Raw genomic sequence first — 19,769 nt, forward strand, 5'->3', positions numbered from 1 at the left:
TCTATCTCTTTAGGAACTTTGGCCAAATTATAGCCGAAATATCATCGAAATAGCCATCACTTCTCATTCTTATCATAAATCTTGAAAGTTAATTCTTAAATGTTCCGAAACTATAAAATTCTGACAGTTTTATCTTTGAATTATTTTGAATTGTTTTTTAAATACTCTAATTAAGTTGAAATATAAATTCAATTTGTAAGATCAATATTCTAAGGATTAAGATATAAGGATTTGCTAGATATAGCTGCTAATATATTAGGCTTAAACTAAATGTGCCATGGTAGGGGAAGAGTATTCGGTTTTAGATCAAGTGACTAAATTGATATTGAAAAATATTTCCTGAACCTTACTCACTTCACTATAATTTATGGTAAGAAAACTATTTAACCATGAAGTTATTATCTCCTTTGTTAATCCCCAGTTTACTCAGAGCTGACGTGTTCCTTTGAGCCAAGAACAAATGTCTGGGCACGTCTTCTGGCCAAGTCAAGGCCCAAGAGATTGTGGGATTCACCTTAAACAAAGAAATTCACAGAGACAGGTAAAAATACGTACGAATCGCTGCTATCTAGCACTTGAGAGCAATTGTGAGTTGGTGGCACAAATTACCATTGATGAAAAGTGTGTGTGTGTGTGTGTGTGTGTGTGTGTGTGTACATGGGTTTCTATGCTGTCTCAGTTTTTGGTGCCCATAAAGGCCCGATACTGATATGCAGCGTTACCGTTAAGTGACCAACAATCACATCAAACCGCAACCAAATCAGGAGCGAAATCTAGGATATATATTTAGATGAAAATTTGAATTGAGTTGAGTTCTGTTAACTAATATTTGACCCAAACATTCTTGCCACACCCATGAACCAACATTTGATTTCATATTTAGCCCGTCTCACTGTTCGGCTCTAAGATCCGGGCCTGAACTGGTTCGAGGCAAAAAGAAAGCCGCGCTTAGCTTGGCTTGAAATTGCCAATAACTCGGCTCGATGGCTTCGTCCAGCGGCAGTTGTCATTCGCGTCTCCGAGTGTTGAGTTCAGGTCTCTTCTGAATACCAAAAAAAAAAAAAAAAAACAGAAAAATAAATAAATATCCGAAAAAATATCACAAAAAGACTTGAAACTTTTTCCTCGAATCTATCAACGCGCGATAATCCGCAATCTTTTTTTCTTTAATTTTTTTTGTTTTTTATCGGAGTGATTCGAATTAATATAAATATAAATACTTTCATATATTTATATATATATAGAGTGCGTGACCCCGATTTATCAGGATACAATATTATCAAGTGTAGGTAAAGGGTATTTCTTCTCATTGTTGTTGTTGTTATCAATTGTTGGTCCAAAGTTAGGATCAGGAAAAGCTCTGGGTGGGAAATGAAGATGAAGTCGCCGTGAAATTGTGTCAACCAGTTTGCTTTTGGGTCTGTGTCTTCGTTTTCATCATTTGGTTGTTGTTGTTGTTGTTGTTGTTAGTAGTAGTATTAGTCGAGTGTTCATTTAATTAATTTAATTTAGCAAACACAAAAACACAAAAACTAATATAATACATCAGACCAAGACCAAAGTCTTCTAAGTATTTATATTTGTTTTTGTTTTACTTTCTACTAAATTGTTGTTGTTGTTGTTGTTGATGTTGTTCTTCTTCTATGGTTGAAGTTTTGGCGTTGAGGTGAAACGTGGGGTGGACACCCATCACCTCTTTCTTCGTTAAGTTGGCCACTTGCCATTTTTGGCCAAGAGAAGTGTTTTCTCTTTCAGCCCAAGAAGCTTTAACAAATACATACTCCAATCCCCTCCCCCACTCAAATCATCCAAGAACTATTAATTTGCACAGTTTACAGACATAAATATAAATACATACATACATACATCTGCCCCACATTCAATTCTACATCAATTTGATGTAAGCCTAACTAATGAAAGATCTTTTTTCTCTTTGAGATGGTCTTTGTGTTAACCAAGCTAATAGGCCCCTTCATGGCTAATTCATAAAGTCTTGACCTAATTACCAACATTAACATGAACAGATTTAGAAAAAAGTTGAATAATTTTCATTTTTGGCATGGAAATCTTTCCCAATTGGCCAACTCGTTGGAAATCATTTAAAAGATCGAACATACTTATATGTATAAGCCTATATAAAGACCATAAACTAAAGGTCTGACTAAATTTGAGTTATTCTTAGTTAAATTTACATTACTTAAAGAGAGAAAATCAAAGTTAATATTTAACTATTTTATCATTTTGTTACCGGAAATGTTTAACCTTAATTTTTTTGTTTGTCTACCCCCCCAAAAAAAAAACCAACAACAACAACAAAAAACGAAAATCACTCAATTTAGAGACTATATTTAAATAAGAAAGTGGCAAGATAAACGAAAACAAATTTCAATCATTTTGAATCTCACAAATTATGCATAAAAAAAAAAAAAAAAAAAAAAAAACAATTTCTATGAGAGTTGAATTATATAAACACCAAAATGAATAATAGAAGGATGTAAATAATAATAGAAAAAAAAAACCTTTTTAACATAATCGAAATGCCGTATGCCGTAATCTGTAGTGGATAATTCAGATAGAAGAGGAAATCTCTTTTGATTTGGCCAACACTTTCGCTGATGGCTAATGAATTAATTAACAGTTTCGATTTCGATCGAGAAATGCTATCAATAGAAGCATATATACATATATACATACATATGCAAATCGATTGATATGTTATGATAATTTTTTGTCTCTCTTTTACTTACTTTCTATTTTTCCTATATATATACATATATATTTAATAATTAATAAATGCTAATATCTTTTCACTAACCGTTATAATTTATTGACACATAGAAAACTAAAACCACACGTGGACCCAAAATAGAGATAGAGTGAGACTTGTCTAAGGTGTGTGAGTGTGTGTGTGTGTCTGTGTGTGTGTGTGTCTGTGTGTGTGAGTGTGTAAGAGATATATATACATATGCATATGCATGTGGAATATCCATTTCTTTCGGAATTTCGGCATGCAAATGAAGAGTTCCGAAACTTGACTTTTTTTTCGGTTACGTATTGGAATGTTCGTTGACGTCGACGTCGACGTTGACTTCGTCTTCGACTTTGGTGTTTTGGTCTCCCAGTGAAATTATATACATACATATCCACTTGACCACATGCCTTACCTTGGGCATGTTTTCTCCACCTCTCCTCACCTTTCGTCTCGTCTCACAATTAAGAGTTTCCATTCTGTTTTCCGTTTGACTGTTTGCTGCATTTTGGGTCATCAAGCGAACTTGTAGTCATATTTCTTCTTCCTCTTCTTGCCCCTTATTGCAACCTATTGATGATGATGATGAACACTTTTGATGGCCAGCATCTAACTTACATAGCCTACTTATACCAATCAGATGAACAATTAGCCCCCTAAATTATGCAACATGCATTAAATCCTCAATAATTGTTCATGTCTTATAATACAAAAAGTCTTTGTTCTTGGTCGAAACTTCAAAACGTTCTTAAAAACCATCAACCATAAAGTTATAAAGGTTAATAAAACATTTTATTGTATGCCAATTTTTGAAATTAAAACCATTTCAAGAATATCCATTTGTCAATCTATAAATAGCTTTTGAAATGTTCTGAAAGAGACGAATTTTTTAAGTGAACTTAATTTACAAGTGGTATTTAAATAATTATTCAAAATTGACAAACTTAATTGAAAAAAATTTACAATCTACGATCATTAAATGTCGATAAATCGATTTCAATTGCAATCGAAAACGGGTTTCCCAAGTTTGCTTTCGTTAAGGGTCCATTGCATACTTTAAGGGGACAAATTTTACTCAAGTAAACTAAAAAGTTACTCAAAAATGATGCTGATAATTGTAAAATGCATTAATTATCTCATTCTAGATTAAAATATCTAGAAAATTCAAACGATTTTTAATTACTTTCATTTAAATATCTATAAAGTAGAAATCAGAAAAGAAAAATTAAGGGTTAACTTTCCTTAGTTCCTTTTTAAGATATATTTAAAAACATTTTGAGTTCTTGTCAAACCTTTCATTTAATCCAACTTTAAGTTAAATTCTAATTCAAATAATAAGATAACAATTGATTTTTCTTAATCATTATTTTGGGTTTTTTTTATAAACAAATATAAAATTTAATAATTTGCCTAATTTATCAAAACTTTCAAATTATCTTTAAAACATTATTTTTGAATTTTATAAAATTTTCAAAAATTTTTTTTTTTTTTTTTTATAAATGAAAATTTCTTAACAATTTGAATTAAATTTTTCTAAAATTTCAAAAAAAAATTTAAACCATTTCCATTTTTTTTTTTTTTTTTGATTTTTTTAAATAAAATTTTCTTAAATTGTCAAGCATTTTGAAACATTTTTTTTATTGATTTCTACTAAAGTTTTTGATAAATTGTAATCATAATTTTGAAAACTCGTTAAATCGTTTTTATTAGTTAATTATTATTATTTAAGATTATGTTTTTAATAAATTTTTTTAGTGGAATTTCAAATAAAATAAACCAAATTTGGTTTTTAAGGTTTTAGCCTAAGAAATTGCAATTAAATCTAGAAAGATTTTTAACGTAAAGTATATATTTTTTTTTTTTTTTTGTTATAGTTTTAACTTATATTAACTACGGTCCCTGTTTAAATATTATCTACTTGCTTTTGGTAAAAAGATGTTAATTGAATTTAGCCATCTCTTTGGTGCATATGAAGAAGAAGAAGAGAGCCTCAAAGATGAAGGAGAGGGGAGAGAGGAAGAGGGAGTTGGAGACCCACGCATAACCATGAGTCAATAGCTTTAAAAATTTCACTTTGTTCGTTCATCAAATGACGGCACAAGTTGAAGTTGAATTCGAGTTTAAGTTCGAGTTAAAATTGGAAGAGGAACAAAGAGGAAGAAGAAGAAGATGATGGGGAGTTACCTGGGTGATGAGAAGAGAGGCATGAAAGCTTGGAGACTGAAGACACATTCTAATGAGGCTAACCCAATTCGTCAATTAAATAACTTTGAAGAGATTTCACTCTCGCTTTTGTCTCGCTCTTTCTTGGTAGACGATATATATATATATATGTATATATCTCCATCTTCTTTAAGAAATTCATTTTCATTTCTTTCTTTTTTTTTTTTTTTTTTTGGTGTTAATATTGTTTACTCTGCCACTGTGGAAGAGCAGCTCAAAGAGGTGGAAGTGGTAGAAATTATGTCAATATTTATTTAAATCCATTTCTTTCGTCATTTTTGGCAACACGCAGAGGAGGGAGAAAAGAATGTGGTGAAATTTAATCGCTGACCATCAATTGAAAGCAGCGATTTTTTTCTCTCTTGTTTCGCTTTGTTTTGTTTGTTGACTTTTGGAATACTTTTTTTTTTTTTTTTGGTTCGATTTCGCTTGGCGTTAATCTTTAATGTTTCGTTTGTTCCAGTTTAAGGTAGAGCAAAAGATACACACATACACACATATATAAGACTGATCCGATATACTTAAGGTTAGTAGAAGCAATTTAGATAATATTAAAGTCTTATGTCGGATTGGGTACAATGCTGGCCACAAATCTAAGATCAAGTTTGAAGTAAGATCGTACTTTAGGTCAAATTCTCTCGACTTTAAGTTAATGAATCACAGTTAGAGTTTAGTCTACAGTTTAGACAAGTATTTAGGGCAAACTACTAATTTTCCAATCAACTCCAAACGAATTCGTTAAAGAATTTTGTAGTCTTTTGTTCTGGAGTCCTTTTTGAGAAACTAATTTAAACTTAAGTAATTGAATTCTTGAATTCTAAAAGCATAAATTGAATAAATTCTAAATATCTTTCAATGCCTTATAAAGAGAGGTATCTTCTATCTCTCTCTGACTAAATTGTATTGATTTGATTCTCTTTGGTTTTAAAGATCCTCATTGAAGGTAGATCCATACGTGATGAGGAATTTCAAATTTGTGATCCTTGTTGTTTTGGTCCTGGCCTGTGCAGGCTTAACCCAGGTGGCGGCCAAGACAGTTTTCCGACGAGCTGATAAGATTTCGGAGAATTTCAAACAATTGGATTTGCCGCCAGAGGAGATTGATCCAAATGTGGCGCCACCTGAAGCTCAACCGATCAAAGGAGATGTAGATGAAACGGATGCCGAGTCGACCGACGACACAGTGGCAGGAATTGCCATTAACGAGACCCTCAATGAAATACCCAACGAGAATGCCGCATCGGCTGTTACCACTTTGGCACCACCAAAAGCCACTCCGGCTGCCACGACTGCCGCTGTGGCCGCCAAGCCAACAGCCAAGCCGGAAGACAATAAGAATCCCATTAGCCGTTACTGCAAATGCTCGGAGTCTCATTGCGATTGTTGTCGCAAATTTGGCCTTCCCCTGCTGCCCAGTGGTCCAGGCTGTGCCAAAATCTCCTATTTGGGCAATGATGAGATGAGCGTGTCCCTGAAGTACGGCGATATCACATTGGCCTCTCGTCGCATTTCATCGAAAAAGGCACGTCCCATCTGTGTGGGTCTGCCCGGTGGCTATTCACAGTTCTGTGGCCGTGTCTATGGTCTGTCCCGTGCCAAGGAAAACTTCAAGGCTTGTCTGGCCTTCGAATTGCGCGCTGATGAGGAAGTGGAAGCCACATTGAGGGTGTCTTGCTTTAAATTTGGTCCCGAAGGTTTGAGAGTAGCCGAAGCCGAACCATTGCCAGTAACTGTCAACAAGGATGATGATGACGATGACGATGATCTGTTTGGATTCGGTGGTAAGTTTGGCATTTGACGAATCTTGGTTGCATGTAGTTATTAATGTGATTCCCTTTAGCTGGCGGTGACGACGATGAGGACGACGAGGAGGATGACTACGATGAGGCTGATGATGATAACGAAACAGAGGACTATGTTGAAGAATCCGAAGATGATGATGCCGAAGCTCCCGAAGATGCTGACTATGGTGGTTTCAGTCTGGGTGGTTTGCTGGATGAACTAGACGATGATGATGACGAAAAGCCTCCCAAGAAGAAGGTGACCACAGATGCTGCTGCTGCTGAAGCTGCAGCTGTTGCTCCAGCAGATCAGACTCGTGAGCATGTCGAGTCCATGGTCCAGAGCAAAGATGAAGTGGGTTCTGCACCCGCTGTGGCCACAGAAGCAGCCATTACCGTCGACAAGGAGAAGGACAAGGAGCAGGAGCTAGAGCAGGTCACCGTTACACCTGTTGATTCCACCACCGCCAAGGCGAAGAAATCGAAAAAGGCCAAGAAACCCAAGAAAAAGAAGGCGGCAAATGTATCGAGCAGCGAATCTGGTTTCGCCTATGAACTGTTAAATGGAATTCTTGATTTTTTCAATTAAGCGGCCAGCCCGAATTTGCCAATATGCTGGGCAACAGTGTAAATACTTTATATCGATGAAATTGGAGTCGGAATCGGAGTTGGCCAAAATAAACGCCAGGTTTCTTTTGTTTTTAGGTTTCTTACTTTTCTACTTTTTGCTTGGTTTAATCTTATTTATTTCTATTTATTTAATTTATATATTTATGTACATTTGCGTGTGTGTTTTCTGTTTTTATGTGCTCGAAATTGAAAAACTATTTAAACATTCTTAAAATGAAATTTATACCGAATAAAGCAAAAAGATATAAATGAAAGAAAGTGAAAATACATTGGCATACATTTTATCGAATGCCTTCTCTTTAATTTATTTAATGTGAAAAACTGATCAAATTTGAATTAAAATTAATTTTCAAGTCCCTAAATGGTATCCTGGTTTCAGGATGTTCGAGATTTGAAATGTAGTTATGTCATGTGCAATGACTCCATAGAGTTATATAATTTTGATCAAGATAAACCAACCGCTTTGATCTTGCCATCTCCGTGTGTTTGTCTGTCCGTTTAAACACATCCATCTCGTAGATTTAAAAAGCTAGAGCCCATAAATTTGGTATTTAAGCTAGTCTAATATCCACGCAGATCAAGTTTATTTCAATTTGTTGACCACGCCTCCGCCTCCCCCTTCGACCATGAAATCAAGCATCAAATTTGTGTACATCTTCATGAGTTTTACTTCAAAATTCGTTTCAAAATTAATTTTTTTTTTTAATTAGCAAGTATTGATCGAGATATAACTTTTGAATATCGGTTAGAAATTCACAACAAAATACAGGCTGAAAAAGATATATCAACAATTCTCGAAAAACTTTAACTGCGATTGCGATTTTATATCGACAATTTATTAGTTTTTCGTAGATTCTCAAAGTTTATGTCTTTTTAATTCCTTTGCACTTACAGATATAAACTATTTAAAAAGGACACACACACACACACAGCTAGCAACCACATAAAGTGTATAAGTATTTAAGTCAATATTGAGTACTTGAATATTGTACTATTGTACTTCAGGTAATTCTCTTTCCCTTCAAAGGAGTGTCAGTAATGCGCGATAGTCACCAATATATTTGGAATCTGCAAGTTTAGTTAGATTTAGTAAATTTTTCGAATAAGTTTATCAGAAAACATGGAAAATTTTGTGTGCCATCATTAAGAAAATCGATATTTGTTTAACAAATTGACTTTTAAGACCTCCTTTGTTAAAATACTTTTCCCAACATTTTCTACCAGATCAATCAGTCATCAAGGATTCATTAGGAGTTAATATAGATGAAAGAACTGGCAAACCAACTAACTCGCCTTTGATCCTTCCACTTTGTTTATTTTAGAGCCCCATTTTGGCAGATCTTCTTAAGATCCTTTATGCGAGAGACACTACAAATGAAGCTTTTTCTAGTAGACAAACAAAAGGGTTTTTTTTTTCATCAAATTCCATTGAAAATTCATTTATATTCACAATTATTAAACACTATACAGTGAAATGTTTCATGTTTTTATTTTGTTCAGCATTGTTAAAAAAAAAAAAGAAAGATTTTAAAATAATAATAAGACTTTTTTTGTAAATAAAAAAAAATGTAGTTAAATTATTAGTTGTATAACTAAACACGATTCTTACAAAAAAAATTGAAGTTTAATGTATTTATGTAAAGTTGAGTGTTAGCAAAAAAAAAAAATTAATATATTATATATACAAACTCGACTTTAAATAGCTTAAAATTATCTTTAAACATATATAGTAAATATATAATTTTTATTTTTGTTTTATCTTAGTTACTCATCAGTTGCTGTCAGAGGATTTGAACCAGTTTTCAATTATGTGCCTAAAACGTAATTCGTTTAGAGATTTAGTCTATATCTATATCTAATAATTATATACATCGACTCGACGTAACTTATTTTTGAGGTTTTCAAAAAAAAATATATATATATAATATATGTATATAAATGTATTACCAAGTATTTATAGCTATATACTCTAATGCTGCAGCGAAATTTCAGTTTGATATAATACCAAGTATTAGAGCTTAATCCATTGCTAGTATTCAATAGTATTCAGTTTTCAGTGTTCAGGAGAAACTTATCGAAGCTACACACTTTAGGCTTAATATAAATATTTCGTTTTCATTTTCATTTTTTCTTGTTTCCATAGTATTCAAATTAATTGTATGTTAAATTATTACGAAAGCAATATATATATATATATATGAATTGTACACAATTTGATGAATATTTCCTCTCGAATACTAATCATTATCCTGCTAAGAATAATAATAATAATAATAATTGCAGCAGGATAAATGATTATGTGCATGAGTTAGTGAGTGACTAAGCCAAGATGAATCACATTCATCGAGGCCTAGGTGCATAGAGAGAGAGACAGAGAGAGAGAGCGCAAGAGAGATGCGGGGGCGCTGGTTCTGGGTTTAACCCGGCTCCAGGCTTCAGAATTTAATCTTTATTATCATTGGCAGTAGCCAACGGTGGCACCACCTCCTTCATGGACTCCACTTTGGCCACTATCTTGAGAGCTGGCCCCAGTTTCATGCCCATGGCATTTACCAAATGGCTCTCTTTAAGCAATAACAATGCCTGACCATCAATCTCTTGCTGGACAAAATCATCCACATAGTCCTGGCAGCCAGGAAGATTGCGGATAAAATCGCTAACCTCATCGACGCTCCAACTGCAAATGGGTGGACGTTCGCTGGCAGCTGTTGCGGCTGTTATTGGTGTTGCTGTTGCTGTTGGTGGCTGTTGTTGTTGTTGTTGCTGTGGTGTCGTTGCTGCTGCTGCCGCTGTTGCTGCTATTATAGTGGCCACTCCTCCACCTCCGCCAGCTGGAATATTGCCACTAGTTGTTGTTGTTGCTGGCACTGTTGCTGCTGCAATTGGCATTGCAATCGTTGTCATCACCGGAACAGAAGCCGAGGCGGGTGGCAATTGTGACGCTGCCGTTGCCGATATTGGTATCAATATGGGTGGTGCTGTTGCTGCTGCTATTAAGCTATTGTCCACCACCGTTGGAAGCATCTCATTGGCCGCCGCTGCTGCCGCCGCCTCCGTTTGCATTTTCTCTTCCACCGAGGCCATGGCTTCATCTAGTTTATCCACCAGTGCCATGGCATCAGCTCCAACAATACCATTGCCAGCGGCCAATGTAACAGCTGCTCCAGTTGTTCCCGTTTTCGCTTGCCTGGCACATGCCGGCGAACAATAACGCTTGCGTTTCAGTTTCGTTTTATGCTCCGGTTTGCCACATTGCTCACAGGCCACCATATCCGAGGGTAAACTGGAGGCAGTTGCTATACCCATAGGTTTCATATCCTGATCCTGCATGGCAGCCTTTTTCTCTGTGGGGTGGGGAAAACAAGTAAACATTTGATTAACATCAATTCTGATGATGACAGAGTTTATTTGGTACTTACTTGGCGGCTCATCGTTGGCATCTTTGTCGGTGTAACGTTGTCTGGCCACCGGGAACGGCTCGTTGGCCTCTTGTATGATGAAACCATCGATGACATGGGTAAGAACATTTGGTTTTATCATTGCCTTGGGTAGATCTTTGCCACCATTGCTGCTGCTGTTATTGTTGTTACTACTGGTTGTGTTTGTTGTTGTTGTGGTTATTGCAGTGCCACAGGAACTAACCGCCGCCGCTGCTGTTGGTGTCGTTGTGGTGCTGCTAGTTGTTGTGGTGGTTATTGCTCTCGTCGACAATATACCATTCGTATTGGCCGACATTCCTCCCGTGCTACTAACTGGGCTGCTTGTTATTGTCGTGGCAGTTGTTGTCATTGTGGTGGTGGTGGTGCTGCTGCTGCTGGTTGTAGTTGTTGTCGTTGTTGTTGGCGTTACTGAAGTGGTGCTACTGGCGGTTATCTTGCCATCATTATCTTTAATGCTATTACTATTACTACTACTACTGGTGGGCAGGACGGCATTACTTTGTTTTGTGGTTGGCGGCGTTGCCTTTGTGCTGTTGCTGGTGGTGGTTGGCGTGGTTGGCATTGTAACCGATGCTTCTGCCTCCCCATTGACCAATGTTTCGGACTCAATGTTACCGAGTGCCTGACTGGCGGATGCGGATTTTGGTGTTGTGGCAACCCCCACCAAATTATCTTGTCCACCAACTCCCGCCAACGGTGACTCAATGGGCACAAGAGTGGCCGTTGCTATCGGCGTGGTTGCTGCTGTCAACGTTGTTGTCTTCGTTGGCGTCTGTGGTTGACTAAATGTAACCAAAGCCGCCGGCGAACTAGCCCCACCGGCCGCACTTACTCCACTTGTTGCCAAATGGCCAACTGTGGCGGCCGCATTCATCATCGAAGTCATGGCCAATATGGGATTAGTGGCTGCATTGGTTGTGGGTGAGGCGGCAGCTGCAATGCTGGCTGAGATTAATTGTTGCTGCTGATGTTGCTGCTGCTGCTGTTGCTGCAACTGTTGGGCCTGTTGCTGCAGACTTGTCACCGTACTGCTTGTGACCAAAGGACCCGTATTCTGATTGGTAATTGTGACCACACTGCCCGTTCCCGTGCTACTGACTGTGGGTTTGGTGCTGCTCTGAAAAATGGCCTGTAGGGCACTAGATGTTGCTATGCCGGCCGGCGTTGTTGTCGACGAAACCGAAAAGGGCACACTGCTCAATTGGAGCTGGGCGGCAGCTGCAGCAGCCGCTTGTTGTTGCCCACCCACTCCGGCTGGTACCACGATCTGTTGGATAATATTCTGTTGTTGTTGTTCGCGTTGCTGTTGTTGGGCTTGAGCCTGCGCTTGGGCCTGTGCCTGAGCCTGGGCTTGCACCTGAGCTTGGAGTTGTTGCTGCAGTAATTGATTTTGCAATTGTTGCTGCTGCTGTTGTTGTTGCTGCTGTTGTTGATGCTGCTGTTGCTGCTGCTGCGAAGTGATAAATGTATTTGGTGCCACATGGAGTATTTGTTGGGCCAATGCCTGTTGTTGCTGTTGCACCTGTCGCTGTTGGGCTGCCGCCTGATCTACAACCTGTTGCTGCTGCTGTTGCTGTTGTTGCTGTTGCTGCTGCTGCTGCTGCTGTTGTTGCTGATTGACCTGATGTTGCTGCTGTTGCTGTATTTGTATGGCAATTTGTTGCTGCATCATTTGTTGTTGGAAAATTTGCTTTTGCATCAGTTGCATTTGTTGCTGCTGCTGTTGTTGTTGTTGCTGTTGCTGCTGTTGTTGATGTTGCTTGTCAACCAACCCAGCGGCTGCCGCTTGTAATGTTTGACCATTTTGCAGTGTTATAGGAGTGCCCGAAGTGCTCATGACCACCATTCTGTAAGGGAGTAGACATATGTGAATAGTTGTCACTTGACAAGAAAAGGGGGTGGAGCAGAAATTAAACTTACTTGTTGCCAGCCGTCACCACCTGGTGAAGATTGGCCTGTTGTTGCTGCTGCACAGCCAAATGTGCTTGTTGTTGTTGCTGCACTTTGCCCTGTTGTCCCTGGCCATTTTCCGTTTTCGTTCCAGGTAACGCTGGACGTACTGGCTGCTGCTTGTTGCGCATTTTATTCTTTAAAAGACTTTGATTTTGCGCCGTTTGTGTGGACACAGAACTTGCTGGACGTACTTGTGCACCATTATGCGGCATTATGGGTGCGCCAGGTCGTTGTTGTTGCTGCTGCTGCAAGGCGGCAGCTGTCAATTGCTGCTGCTGCTGTTGCAGCTGAGCCGTCGCCACTGCCACTTGCTGTTGGGCAGCAAGCTGCTGCTGCTGCTGTGCCGCCGCCTGTGCATTGGCTGCAACCTGTTGCTGTTGCTGCTTGGGGGCCAAAGCATCCAATTGGGTGCGTGGCTTGGTGGGAGTTTGGGTTACATTGCACTGGATAATCTCTGCGAGAGCGAGAGAGTAAAGAGAAATTAATTGATTAAGTAACATTTAAGAGTCCATCGAATTTAACTATACTTACGATTTTGTTGCGTCTGGAGGGCCTGATGTGTGGCTGGTTGCTGGATGAACATGCCCGACGTTCCATCCGGTTGGCCACGCAAGATGATGGGACTTGTACCGAATGGTTGCTGCCAGAACCAGGGAACCATCGGCTGCGGCTGCCCGGCTGTTGCCCCCGTTAGGGAGTTGACCAGCTGCGCCTGGGCCACATTGACGCTGGGTAACGTCGACTGTGATACTTGTACACATTGCTGGGTGGTGGTTTGCTGCTGTTGCTGCTGATGATGATGATGTTGAGCCTGGGCGACAATACCACCGCCAGGACCCCCTGCATTACCAGCTCCAGCTCCAACAGTTCCAGTTGCCGCTTGCACGGTATTCGTTGTGGTTGTCACCTTTTGAACAACTTTCTGCTGCAATTTCGCCTGCTGTTGATCGGTTGATGTTCCGCCACCAGCGCCACCCACTTTGGCCAGCGTGAGGGCAGCTTGTTGAGCCGCTGCCGCTGCCGTCAATTGCTGTTGCTGTTGGGCGGTTAGTTGTTGTTGCTGTTGTTGCTGTTGCTGTTGTTGCTGCTGTTGTTGCTGTTGTTGCTGCTGCTGTTGATGTTGTTGCTGCTGCTGTTGGGCAGCCGCCGCCATCGACTGGAGCAACGTTTGCTGCTGCTGCGGTGAATGGGATATAACATTAACCGGCGAAATGAGCAATGTCTGCGGGGATTGAGACGATGGAATGGCATAGGTGGTGGTGCCACCAGCAAATCCCGCCTGTCCACCAATCATCTGTTTTGCATTCTGTGTGGTTGTCGTTATCATTTGTGGCCCATTGCCCTGAAACGGTTTGCCGGCGGCAATCACTTGTATTGGCTGCTGTCCCAGACCGGCCGAATGCAGCAGATTACCGGAGACAATCATGGGCGGATAGAGGAAACTGGTCGATGGTTGCATCAATTGTACCGTGCGACCGGGTGTGGCCCAATCGGCGGGTACTCCTCCAGTGGCAGCAGCCAATTGCATGGGCGACATTGTACTTATGGCTGTGGAATGTTGCTGTTGTTGTTGCTGTTGCTGCTGCTGTTGTTGCTGCTGCTGCTGTTGGGCCGCATTGGCCGGACTAGCCCCTGTGCCACCACCAGCAGCAGCAGCTGCATTGGCTGCCGCCGCCGCTGCGGCAGTGGCATCTGTTAGTTGCTGGAGTTGCATCTGCTGGAGCTGTGTGTGAGTTTGTGTGGCATCCAATAGACTGGCGGCATGTTTAAGTTCTGTGCCACCAGCAGTGGCTCCACCACCGCCTGCCCCACCACCCGTGTTTGTGGGAAATTCTTGTTTCACTTGAATGGCAGCATATGGATTGCTGGCATAGAATTGTTGCAGTTGCTCCTGTGATATTTGCAATGGCACCGCTGTGGCAGCAGATGCCACCTGTTGGGCAGGACTCTGGGATTTCTCCATCACAAGAATGGAGCGTGGCGTTACAGGTGTTGCCGGTTGTGGACGACGCAACGATGTCGGTGTGGTTGGTGCTCCTCCACCTCCTCCTGCACCTGTTGTTGCAATGGGTGTAGTTGGTGGTGCTGCTCCTCCCGTATGTGGAGGACTGGCGAAATCGTACTTCTCGTCAAATGTTATTCCAGCCTTCTGGGCTAATGTTTCCAGGCACTTTAAGGGACGTTCGTGCTGCTGCTGCTGCTGTGAAGGCTTCTGATGATGATGATTCGAGTGATGATGATGTTGCCCGCTTTGGGAATTGTGATTTAATAGTGGTTTTTCTCGTATATTTGAATTATCCTTAAGGGGTAAGGTAGCGCTAACTCCTGTTGCTGTTGCTGTTGTTGCTGCTGCTGTAGTAGTAGTTGTTGCTGCTGTTGTTGTTGTCGTTGTTGTTGTATCGCTTTCAGTGTCCGCTCTGCAAAATGAAAAGAGACAGAAAAGAGAAAAAACAAAAAATAAGTCAGGTCAATATACACACATCTAACATACGAAAAAAAAAAAGGAGAAAAAGACAAAAAGGCCAACAATAAAAATGTGATTAAGCACACACACACACACACTTGGCACGTTTGCTCCTCCGTTGGCATGGGGCATGCTTCATCTTCATTAGCAGCAAACCAAACAAACAGATGAAAGTAAAGTGAAACAATAATAATAATAATAACAACAACAACAACGAAAAGAAATCACAAAAAAAAAAGTTAAACACAACACACACACACACACACACATTTTTCAAGCAGGTTGGCAGTCCCATCATTTAAAGCTCGCTCCACGGCTTAAACCCACCAAGAGCGAAGAAAGGGAGTGGAGGCGGCGAGAGCACGCTGACAAGATCATTCACACCACACAGCTAAGAGGCTATCACAAATAATAGCATTCACAAGACGCCAACAGAAATACCAATTAAAACAATACCAATAAATATAGTAGTCATTGATTAAATTTCATTTTCCATGCTTATTTTAATAGTTTTTGTTAACAATTTTAAAGTGTATAAAACAATTAATGGCTCTTTATGGATAATAAATTACAATATAATTAATGCCATAATTGGACGCATTAGTATGGATGCAGCAAATGGTAAAATATATTTTAAATGCCATTAAATTTGTTTAAATATACATCATTTTGAATTAAACATATTTTCGATTATATTTTTGTATGCATAAAATAATGTATTTCATTGTGAAATTTGATTATTGTCAAATTTTTATATTAACAGATGAAAATCTTATGCACCTTACACTCCCAGAAAAAGATATTTTTGAACTTGAGCTTGAAATTTTGTTATTTGAAACCCTTCTAAGCCTAGTTGCGTTTAATAGGCGCAGTGCGTTTCGCTCTTAATTTCGATCGTCTGTGCAATTTTCTATGTTTTTGGTTTAGTTTTTGACCTACTTCAAAAAACATGCAAAAATGCTCATTTACTCCAATTTCAATATGTATCATACATGTAGATTCGCGCGTGTGTGTGTGTATGCAAAGCAGGTCATCATCTACAATATCCCGCGCCCCAGACTAAGCGACCCCACACAACATTTATTTTTAAATACCGGCCGGGTCCGGGTCCCCACATAGGTCGAGGGGAATGTTGCGAAAGGAGTTGGCGGCCCAGTATTAGAGAGATAGAGAGGGAGAGTGCGAAAAAGAAATGGAGTGAAGTTTGACAACAAAGCCTTGAAATTTGGCAAGTGCACTCGAAGCGAAAGAGAGAGTGAGAGATGAAATCAATCGAAAAGTTCAAAGACCTTCCCAATCAAAACGGTTAAAGTCGCCTTATAACCACCTAACCTTCTTTCCTAATCCCACACCATACCACACTCTCCTCTCCTCCTCCTTATTCACCCACAGGCGGAGACAAAACCCATGGGGCACATGAAAATATAGGCAAAAAACTGAGGGAAAAAAGGCAACACATAAATGAAATTAAGGACGGCCGGTCCGGTAAAGAACTTTAGGGTTGTCGTCCATGACAACAAGCAACAGCAGCAACAAGAACAACAACAACCACTGTAGCAGTCAAAGCCAAACAGTGTGAGCGGGTGGCAAAAAAACGTACTTTTAGGGATGTTTCAGACGATACACAGGGTTGCTTTATTGCTTTAACGAAAAATTGGTGGGTGGCTTGAGGCCGGTTGGCCACCTCTCCCCCAATTCAGTCACAGGACTGCCGAGAGAGAGGCAAATAAGGACTAGACATGCTTCCAGACGACGACGATGACGGCGACGTCGCAGCAGCATCCTCAGACAAGTTAAAAAAAAAAAAAAAAAAACATGCAACTCCAAGACGGGTTTTTTTGTTTTCTTTTGGTTCTTTTTTGTCGGAGAGTGTGGAGCTGCTGCGTTTGTGTATGTGTGTGTGTGTCTGTCTGTGTATGTTTAAGTGAGATGCCAAAGCCATTATCTTCATCATCATCAACATTTTTTCTCCCATACAAGAAGAAATGATAACAACGCGTTCAAAGCCTATGAGGGTAAGCGCGTAAAAGTGAGATGGAAATAGGGGGCAAAAAGGCAGAAAGAGAGCGAGAGAGAAAGGGGAGGAGGAACATCAAATGAAATCAAATCGCCAGAATCATGCGTGCAAAATGTGTTTTTTGTTGTTGCGGTTTGGGGCGTTCGTTAAACTTAACAACGACCGAAGAGACTTTAGCGGGGAGCGCAGCAGGCAGAGGAGATTTCAAAATAGATGACTACATATTGATTATACGAACGAGTTTTGCACACACACACACACACACACACACACACACATAAACACTCATGTGCTGTTTATAAGCGCGAAAGGGAAAGAATGACAGAGAAACAGAGCAGGCAAGATACAGCTAACAGCGATGATGGCGCGCTCACACGCTTTTAGAGTTGTCAACACTTTAAAAAGAGCTATTTCTGTACTATTACTATTGAAAATACAAAGTTGTAGGTACATTTTCATATATCATGCGATATTTTAAAGCATTACAATACCATTTGCGAATCATACTTGTATATAATAATTATAATATTTTGCCTGCAATGTCAGTACAAAATACATCTTGTTAATAATAGAATTTGACAAATTTCATACTATGTACATGTCCATGACTTAAACATAAATGTTTTCTATTACTTTGTCTGGAGATTGTTTCTATTGGTTGATCTCTCCGGAAATGTATTGAGAATTATTTATTAATTTATAAAAATGCACACGTATGGCAACACTGGCTTCAGCTCCTCTGTCGGCGGTCTCTGCCCACACATGAAATTTTGTTTACTTCAGCCAAGCGGCATAGAGAGAGAGAGTGTGAGAGTAAGAGAGATTTTGTTGAGAGTTGAGAGCAAGCATGGAGCATGGTAGCAGCAGCGTACTTCAGCGACTGCTACTGCTGCTCCTGCTGCTGCTGACCTGCAATTTTCAGTTTTATCAAAAAAAGAAATGAACAAAATTTGTAACTTTTGCTTTTAAGCGCAAAAAAAAAAAAAAAACACACACACCAAAAGAGGAAAAACAACCACCAAGCAAAATTCACCTAGTCTCACTCTCTCTCATTCTATCAAACACACTCACCGGTCCGACGGACGAGCAAATGAGCGGGCTGGCGGGCGGGCATGCATTGCGAAATTCTTGTTGTTGCAAGAGGGGAGGATGATATGTTCATGGTGGCAAAGGCGAAGGTGGTGGAGGAGTGTTAAAGGAAAACTCGTTTTTGGGACTTCTGATTTTTGCTTGCATGCAGAGACATGGACAAAAGTGTACGTAGGGGGAGTTCAGAAATAATATTTCAGATAATTATAAAAAAAAAAAAACAGTCGCTCAGTGTTGGCAAATACATTTCGATACGATTTGGTCACACTAAAAGAGAACCTTACTTAATTTAAAAGATACAAAAAAAGGAATGAAACAAGAGAGCAAAAGCAAAAGTGTAAGTGCAGCAAGCAGCGACAACAAAATCCAAAATTAACTAAAACGAAAATGAAAACGAACGAAAATAATACCTTTTTTGCATAAACTTGAATGCACGACGATCCATTATTTAAATTAAAAACAACTTTTATAATAAATTAAAAGTAGGCATGCGAGACGTCAGCGTCAGTGTCAACAGCGACGACGACGACGGCAACGGCGTTGTGTTGTTCTTGTTCGATGCGTCGGCGACGGCAGCAGCGACAACGTTGATTGTTTTTGTTGTTGGCAGCATATTGCTGCTGCAGCAGGTTCTATTAAACATTAACAAACACAATTTTACACACACACAAATATATAAGGACAAATAAATTATAATTATCTATACATATGTTATAAAAAACAAACACATAATATTACTGCATAAAGCAACAACAACAACAGCGGCAACCAAAAAACTGTCTTGCACTCAGTGTATGTATTTTTGTTTGTATGTGTCTTTCTCAGTGTGTGTGTGTGTGTGTATACAGTGTAAATGAGTATTTCGTGCACGAGCAATAATTAACTCACTCACTGCAGCGGCGAAGGCGGCGGCGGGTGGAAACAGCGTCACAATTTCTATGCAGTTGCTTCTCTTTTTTGTTAACTTTTTATTTCTTTTTGTTTAAAAGTATTTATGCACTTGTACACTCAAAAAAAATTACCAACAACGACGGCTTTAACATTTTTCCTTTCTTCTGCCCCCCACCATACACTCTCACTAAAAACTCCATACACACACTCTCTTCTCGTCGCAATCGCATTCGCACTCGTTTCTCACTGTGGGGCATTAACAGCGATGCCACCGTCGTTGGCGCTTTTTACACTTTTAGCATTTGGTTAAATAACTATTAATTAATTAATACATTTTTTTTTGATTAAGGCGCGTCTAATGGCGCGACGCAACCGATATCGCAGCACCGTATATTCACCGTTTCCGTACTGCTCTGCTTCTTCTTGAGCGACACCGAACGCTGCCCTGCCGAGTTGTATATTCAGACTAAAACGGCGGCGGCAACTCTGCCGTCGAAACGAAACAAAATGAAGCGCTCTCATATCTATATTT

The 19,769-nt window shown here is 39.6% G+C and overlaps 2 protein-coding genes across 5 annotated transcripts; one reads left to right on the forward strand and one right to left on the reverse strand.

Moving 5' to 3' along the window:
- Window positions 1–1,253: 1,253 nt before the first annotated feature.
- LOC137587112 (uncharacterized) lies at window positions 1,254–7,534 on the forward strand. 2 transcript variants are annotated; one of them, XM_068303372.1, is made up of 3 exons: window positions 1,254–1,285; window positions 5,903–6,753; window positions 6,813–7,534. In XM_068303372.1, exons 2-3 carry the CDS (start codon window positions 5,931–5,933, stop codon window positions 7,340–7,342), a joined length of 1,353 nt encoding a protein of 450 aa, XP_068159473.1. In that variant the 5' UTR covers window positions 1,254–1,285; window positions 5,903–5,930; the 3' UTR covers window positions 7,343–7,534. The 2 variants fall into 2 exon arrangements, with proteins under 2 accessions (XP_068159473.1, XP_068159474.1); XM_068303373.1 differs by having other exon boundaries at window positions 1,270–1,289.
- Window positions 7,535–8,848: 1,314 nt separating this feature from the next.
- On the reverse strand, window positions 8,849–19,010 carry ph-p (polyhomeotic proximal). 3 transcript variants are annotated; one of them, XM_068283697.1, is made up of 5 exons: window positions 18,757–19,010; window positions 13,308–15,193; window positions 12,744–13,230; window positions 10,803–12,670; window positions 8,849–10,727 (listed from the first exon to the last, which is right to left on the reverse strand). In XM_068283697.1, the coding sequence occupies exons 1-5, from the start codon at window positions 18,789–18,791 to the stop codon at window positions 9,826–9,828; spliced, it is 5,178 nt and encodes a 1,725-aa protein (XP_068139798.1). In that variant the 5' UTR covers window positions 18,792–19,010; the 3' UTR covers window positions 8,849–9,825. The 3 variants fall into 3 exon arrangements, with proteins under 3 accessions (XP_068139798.1, XP_068139797.1, XP_068139796.1); XM_068283696.1 differs by lacking the exon at window positions 18,757–19,010 and adding an exon at window positions 15,335–15,476; XM_068283695.1 differs by lacking the exon at window positions 18,757–19,010 and adding an exon at window positions 15,339–15,456.
- Window positions 19,011–19,769: the final 759 nt, after the last annotated feature.

Source organism: Drosophila tropicalis, unplaced genomic scaffold, assembly GCF_018151085.1.
Source record: "Drosophila tropicalis isolate 14030-0801.00 unplaced genomic scaffold, ASM1815108v1 contig_158, whole genome shotgun sequence".
In the NCBI taxonomy this organism is placed as follows: domain Eukaryota; kingdom Metazoa; phylum Arthropoda; class Insecta; order Diptera; family Drosophilidae; genus Drosophila; species Drosophila tropicalis.

Coding starts and splice junctions, on each gene's coding strand:
- LOC137587112 (XM_068303372.1), top strand. CDS start 5,931: ATGAGGAATTTCAAATTTGTGATCCTTGTTGTTTTGGTCCTGGCCTGT. Junction 6,754..6,812: donor TGATCTGTTTGGATTCGGTG/GTAAGTTTGGCA, acceptor GATTCCCTTTAG/CTGGCGGTGACGACGATGAG.
- ph-p (XM_068283695.1), bottom strand. CDS start 15,385: ATGAAGATGAAGCATGCCCCATGCCAACGGAGGAGCAAACGTGCCAA. Junction 12,671..12,743: donor GTGGTGACGGCTGGCAACAA/GTAAGTTTAATT, acceptor ACTCCCTTACAG/AATGGTGGTCATGAGCACTT. Junction 10,728..10,802: donor TGCCAACGATGAGCCGCCAA/GTAAGTACCAAA, acceptor CCCACCCCACAG/AGAAAAAGGCTGCCATGCAG.